This window comes from Mesitornis unicolor, unplaced genomic scaffold (genome assembly GCF_000695765.1).
Source record: "Mesitornis unicolor isolate BGI_N332 unplaced genomic scaffold, ASM69576v1 scaffold42936, whole genome shotgun sequence".
Taxonomy (NCBI): Eukaryota; Metazoa; Chordata; class Aves; order Mesitornithiformes; family Mesitornithidae; genus Mesitornis; species Mesitornis unicolor.
Window position 1 is genome coordinate 1 of NW_010193805.1, and position 6,890 is coordinate 6,890.

The 6,890-nt window shown below is 48.7% G+C and overlaps 1 protein-coding gene across 1 annotated transcript in view; it reads right to left on the reverse strand.

Moving 5' to 3' along the window:
• Positions 1 to 2,420: 2,420 nt before the first annotated feature.
• The window catches only part of RPS10 (ribosomal protein S10), a gene marked incomplete at its 5' end in the record, with an annotated part of 4,706 nt that continues 236 nt past the window's right edge, over positions 2,421 to 6,890 (reverse strand). The window contains 3 exons of the mRNA XM_010187581.1: positions 2,421 to 2,509; positions 3,061 to 3,116; positions 3,492 to 3,569. Coding sequence (XP_010185883.1) covers positions 2,468 to 2,509; positions 3,061 to 3,116; positions 3,492 to 3,569 — 176 coding nt within the window. The remainder of the gene's footprint in view (positions 2,510 to 3,060; positions 3,117 to 3,491; positions 3,570 to 6,890) is intronic.

The following is a 6,890-nucleotide window of genomic DNA, read 5'->3' on the forward strand; positions in this document are numbered from 1 at the left end:
GCGGCTTACGCCAATGGCGGAGCGCGGTTGCGGGGGTCCCATTGTACCCCGCGGGCGGGAGCGGAACAAAGCGGGGGGCGGCGGAGCCCTGTGGAGCCGCTTCACGGGGGGCACTCGCATGGTCCCCCGCTACCACACATGCAGCGTAGGCTTCAGCCTCAAGGCAGTTTCACCATAAGCCCCAAAATCGCATCCCAGCAGCGGCTGATGTCAGCATCGCCTCCCGCAAAGGCACCTGCACGCAGGGCTTGGCTTGTCCCAGGTAGAGCGGGGCTGTCATACACCCCAGCCCCTCATCAGCTCCAAATTTGTGCTCCCTCACCAGGAAAACCCCGGCAAAGGGGCATGTGCTTCCCTGAGCAGTATTTGCCCAGCGTTGGGTTGGCTTCAGCAGCCTGGTCTCTGCTCCAAAACAGGAGTAAAATATGGAGGGTAAACTAAAAAGCCTTTAACAGCTTCCTGTACGTAGGAAGAATAAAATGCTCTTTGCATTGGATCCCCGTAGGGAGCACCCAGCAGAGGCAGCATCCAGACCATTAACAGCCACACCTCCCCAACTCCTGCCCATCAGCACAGGGGGTGAACACTAAAATCTTTGAGAGGACACAGATGGGATCTGTCCTCTGCCACACACAAACAGCTCCAGTCCCAGGCTGGACTGGTGTGTCAGGAAAGCAGGATGAGATTTAGAATGTAGGGGTAATACTACCATGGTGGAAGAGTCTATTTAGATTGGTGGTGGTCTCACCAGAACAAAAGCGGTATTTATTTGCTCATTTAGCTCTTCCCTTTAAAAGAGTCAAATGCTCTTTTAGTAGAAAGCATTTAGCACTTCATACCAACCACCGCACACTTAAGCACTCCAAGTGATTTTAAATAGTTGCTTAATTTTACATGAAGTGAAACATTTTGCTGAACACACTGCTTCCCAAACAGAATCACAACTATAAACGCACAGCAGCAAGTGTAAACATCATCACTACACTGTAGGATAAAGTAACTTGAACAAAAAGCACCGGGAGTCCTGGACAACCCAGAAGCTCACTGGCAAAGTTGAAAAAAAAGAGCTTCTTTAATGCACATTCCCATTAAAAGCTGGGCTGTCAAGTGCACTCTGGCTAAACCCAGCCACCTGAGATTCAGCAGGTTGCTCTGGATTAGGTTTAGCTAAATCACAGCCTACAAACTTCAGCAGAGGCAGATGGATCAGTTAAAACAAAGACTGGAACACCCAGTCTCTCCCTACAGTTCCAACTCCATAAATTTAAAAAAAATTATCTCATGCCCACCATTTCCCTCACCCCAAACTAGGACTGGAATGAACTCCTCTCCCCCAGGGTTTAGGGTCCAGCACTTCTGTGATGCTAAGGCTGCCCTGAAGCTGATGCCATTGACCAGGCTGCAGGAACCCATTCCCACGCAGCTCGTTTATTGTTAGTTGGCGGGTGACATCTACCGGCAGGCTGCACACTGCAGGGGACCCAGGCCTGCGCCTCCCCTCCAGCTCTGCTGGGCTCCAGGCAGCAGGTGCTGCCACAACCAACCCATTTTATTAAGCCACGATTAATCAACCCAGTGATTTCAGAGCTGGGATAAAGGAAACGCTCACCTGCCTGCACTGCTTGTGTGCAATGCACAGAAAGCCTCAGGCCAGCACCGCTGAACTTGCTGAATTTTCTGTCTGTAAAACAGAATTGTCTCTCAGCCCAGATTTACCACATTACTGGGAATTACCAGATACAAGTGTCTTCCTGGGCAGGGTAGAAAAACTGCCTGCACTGCCATGAACCAAGGCTCCTCATTACAGAATCACAGACCATTAGGGATTGGAAGGGACCTCCAAAGCTCATCCAGTCCAATCCCCCTGCCGGAGCAGGAACACCCAGATGAGGTTACACAGGAAGGCGTCCAGGCGGGTTTTGAATGTCTGCAGAGAAGGAGACTCCACAACCTCTCTGGGCAGCCTGGGCCAGGGCTCTGTCACCCTCACTGAGAAGAAGTTTCTTCTCCAATTGAAGTGGAACCTCCTGTGTTCCAGTTTGTGTCCGTTACCCCTTGTCCTATCATTGTTTGTCACCGAGAAGAGCCTGGCTCCATCCTCGTGACACTCACCCTTTAAATATTTCTAAACATGAATGAGGTCTCCCCTCAGTCTCCTCTTCTGCAAACTAAAGAGCCCCAGCTCCCTCAGCCGCTCCTCAGAAGGGAGATGCTCCACTCTTCATTCCTCCTGAAGAATCACATGAGCAAACCCCTACATCAGTAACCACCAAACCTGCAACGTTCCTACCCATAACCTGCTTTCTCATCACGATTTATTCCACCATTGTTGTTACACGCACCAAAGACTTGAGTCACCTCTCTGCTATGCGAGCTCTAGATTTATGCACTTAAAATAAGACACAGTGATGCAACCCAGGTGGCATTTTCACCTATTTTATTATACACAAAACATGAGCAGGACGTTCTACTGAGGCGGCTGACCACGTCCACGACCAAATCCACCTCTCTGCAACAGAAAAGGAAAAGCATTAGAGGTCACCGTATTAAGGAAGTGACAGCGGTAATTACACAGCAGCAAGAACCACCAACATCATAACAGAGCCAGCTGTCTTTCCTCAATTTTACATTACTTTACTCCAAGCACAGCCTAACTCTGATCTGAGACTTGCTACCTGACACAGGTTAACCAGATCAGCAAGACTAGAACAAGAGCAACCCATCCTAGCCAGCTCTGTGCATTGTGTCTAAAACCCTTCCATTTCTGAAGTACAAAATCATGCATTTCCTCCAGTGTTTGGTTTTCTTCCTGAATGTGTCACTGCCTTCCCCTCACCACAACAAGGCCATCACATAGTCTCCCCAACAGGAATGTAGCAAGAGAGCTGGGCATAAAGGGAAGGAGCTGCCAGCCTCTCTTACACTGTCAGAGCCAAACACCTAACCCCAGCTGGCACACCTGAGGAGCACCACGCTGAAGGGACATGCAGGTACAACCTATCCACTTTCTCCTCCTCAAAGTCTCAATAAACGAAGCAAATCTCAAGTGCAAATACTCACAAACTGGAATTCAGTGGCTGCTCCAGCACCAGCCTCGGCCTTCTTGTCAGCACCAGCTGAGGAGAGAGAAGAACAAGTTACAAACCAAAGAACCACCCCCAGGTACAGTGCCCCTGCTCGGAATCAAAGCTTTGCAATCAAAGATGACTAAAACTGAGGCTAAATACAGCAAAGTAAAACAGCTGCTACTGGATCTGTTAAGAGAGTTACTGAACCCACCCCAGGAAAAATCCCAGTCCAGTTTGACAAAATTCAAGACAAGACTCCTGCCCGTAAGCAGAGAGATGAACTCTACAGTTCAAATTAGACAAGAGTCGAATATTGTCCTTTTCTTCTCAAGAGCAGGCCAATACTGAAGGCAACTCTCCCAGAGAGCTGCACAAACAGCAAAGTCGGCCTGCTGTTCACACAGCAACACGACGGACACTCACGTGGAACAGCACTGCGTCTGTACGTGTCCCTGTCGGCTTCTCCCCGAGTGAGACGCGCAGGGCGCTCACCTTCCAGACCTGAAAGGGAAAACAGCAACATCAGATACACCCGGGACACAAAACTCCTTCCGTGGGTGACCCTGCATCTCCAGGTGGAATAAAGCCCTCCAGTCAAGCACTGCATTACATCTACCAGCAGAACTGCACCTCAGCCAGCTCAGTGTAATCAAAACAGTGATATAATAAGCAAAACTTCACTTGAGGGGTCAAATCTGCTAAAGCACATCAGCTCTGCTTGGGTTGAAGTTAAATAATGGGAAAAATGGGTTTACAGCATCATCTCAGCAGTCTTCTGGCCTTCAAATAAGAGCCAGAAATTAATGGTAATTTAAAAATCCCCCCAGAAATACAGAGACTTTGTCATGTCCAACAAGCTTGTTCATAGCTCAGCCACAAACTGCACAACATTCTGTTCCCAACAGCCACGCTATCGGTATCACAAATCCTCCCCAGTGGCACAGATTAATAAAACTAAGAGCAGATTATCTATTTAACATCAGATTAATATCAGACACAACCCTTGTGGGAGAGAAACAGATGTGGTGGAGCTGTTGGCCTCTGCGTGACTCTTACGGGGTTCCCTCAAAGCACCCAAGGTGAACCATGCTCCCATAGCACCAGGCCAAGGTCCTCATGCCCAAGCAGTAAGTCACGGCTGTTGCCTGGTGTGCCACAGCATCCCTGCGCTGTCGAGCACGCTGCAAGAGCCACAAATCACACACCACTTCTACAGGCGTGGGTCATGCTACAGGCAGTAGTTTTTCCACACAAAACCCAGTTCTGGCAACAGATGTTTTAATTATAGAGCTATGCAAACTTATCCTGCTACTGCTTCTCCATCCTTCCTTTCTGTCAGGTTAAACCATTATAGGTTTATTATATTATTACAACATTATATTATATATCCACAACCCTTAGCCAGTGGACTACTTTTTTTTTTTAACCTTCTGATAGTCCATTCCTAATGTTTAGCAGTTCAGTTACATCTCTAAGATACAAACTGCAAATACCAAACACACAGTAGTCTAAAATATGCTTGAGATTAACTGTTGCAGCTCTTGTACCAAGTCTTCCTTAAGAGAGTCGGTAGCACCACATGGAAATAGCAGAAAAGGCCCCAAAACCTCAAGAGGTCAAGCAAGAGCCGTAAGCTTGGGTTCTGCACCACCACCCACCCACATCTCCACAACTCCCAGTCTGCTGCAGCCTAAATCACATCATCCACAGAGAAGCAGCACAGAAACAGCCTCACCAGCGAGGTCACTGGCACTGCACTGAAGAGGGCTGAGACGCTGCAAAGCAAAGCTTCCTCACAGCAGAAACCCTGAGCACATTTTAGTCAAGAACCGTAAGCCCCACTCTGCCATTAGATATGCAGTTTCTTTAGCTCGTTGGATAAACATGACATCTAAAGAAGAAATTTGATAACATCCAAAGCTACTCAGAGATCAAAGAAACCACTGCATTCCTAGTTTCAATGCCATTGAAGCAGAAGGTACAGTTTTGTCAGGCTAAAAGGCAAAACACAGGAGTCACAAGGTGAGCTCCTCAGCACCCAGTGCCCACAACTACAGTGTCTGGTACTGGGGATACGATGCAGCTCAGGAGCAGCAAGAGCAGAAGAAACCATCACCTTCCTAGTTTCAATGCCATTCTTTCCTTTGAAGCAGAAGGTACAGTTTTGTCAGGCTAAGAGGCAAAACACAGGAGTCACAGGTGAGCTCCTCAGCACCCAGTGCCCACAACTACAGTGTCTGGTACTGGGGATACGATGCAGCTCAGGAGCAGCAAAAGCAGCCTCCCACCATCTACCAGAGAGAGCTGTGCCATGCAGGACGCCCTTTGACAGGCAGGGTCCTGCTTTAAGGGCAGGATGACATCCTACATTGTTCTTGGTAAGCACAAGAGGCAACCACACAGGACACAGACCCACCAACCACCTCCTGTCTTGAGGGAGAAGATTTCTTGTCCCTAGAGACCTGCTAACTCTGAACAGCCACAGCTGCAGTCATTTTCTCTCTCCTTTCTTTTAAGTTTCCATAATTTCTTATCTACCCAAGGATTTGTGGTGTTTCTTTTCTGCTACTGGCCAAGGAACTAGGAAAACCAAGCAGAAGGGATTTTGCAGAGCATTCTGAAATGCATACAAGCAACATAACCATCTGAATTATGACTCTGGGACACAGAAACCTTTGCAGAACTGATCTGAGGGGCATGGCAGCAACAGCACATTCACCTCACATTTATTTATACTGCACTACTGTATCACTCTGCTCACCACAGAGGGTATCAAGATGGCTCACAAGCCATTCACAAGCCAACATCAAGGAAAAAGTGAAGCTTCTGCCTCATGTTGACTAAACTTTACTATTTAATATTGTTATTTGCAACCAGAGATCAATACCTTCTGGAAAGAATATTCTAGGTGGGTCTACAACACATTTTGCAGAGAGGTGCCCGTGCAGAGGCAGCTGCAGGCAGTCAGAGAAGTGAGCATCAGCACCAACATCTCCTTCACTTTGGGGTATGAAAACCCCCCAGGAAACCACCAGAACTACAAACCCAACACAGCACACGTAATGCTGTCAATCTTTAGAAAGGTGAAGGCAGCTTTAATAACGTGACTTGTTAAATGTTTGTGATAATGCCAGAACTGTGGATATCCAACCTGACCTCAGGCACCGCAGCTGAACCCCCAGGTGTAGCACACCCAGCCTTCGTTTTCACTTCCATACATCGAATGCCATGCCCATCTGCTACTCCCAGGTTCAAGTTTGGTCCCTATCTCAGCAATCCTGGCCAAGGCCACTCTACTTTTCCACAACAGCCTCCCAGGCAGCTCCTTCAAGGACAACCCAGCCAGAGTGGAGGTTCTCTGCACCTGCGGGACTAAAGCAGCACTGCACACGTTGTCTGCCTGAGGGAAGCACAGCGATCACTGCAGGCTCTGCCCCAAAGCCACGAAAAACTTCCGAAAACAGGCTTTGAAAAGCCCTGGCAGCTCCAGACTCACCTGGGTCAGGTATCAGCCAGGTCTGGGCACCAACTGGCACCTCGAGCCACAGCGACTGCAGTCACTTGTGTCACCAGGGAAGGCCAAGTCCCACGCTCTGAGCGTTTCTCCTGGTCTCACAGCTCTCTTTAGCCCTTCCCAGTTTTTCAGTAGCCCGGTCACCATCACACCAGTGCCAAAATCAAAACGATAAAACCCACACGTGCCTCACTGATCCGTTTATGTTCAAACAGCCAAAGATGGCAGCAGCTCACAGCAGCCTGCTCTGGAAGGTGCCATTTAGCCGAGCAACCACCACACCTGCACTGACACGCTTCACCTCCTTC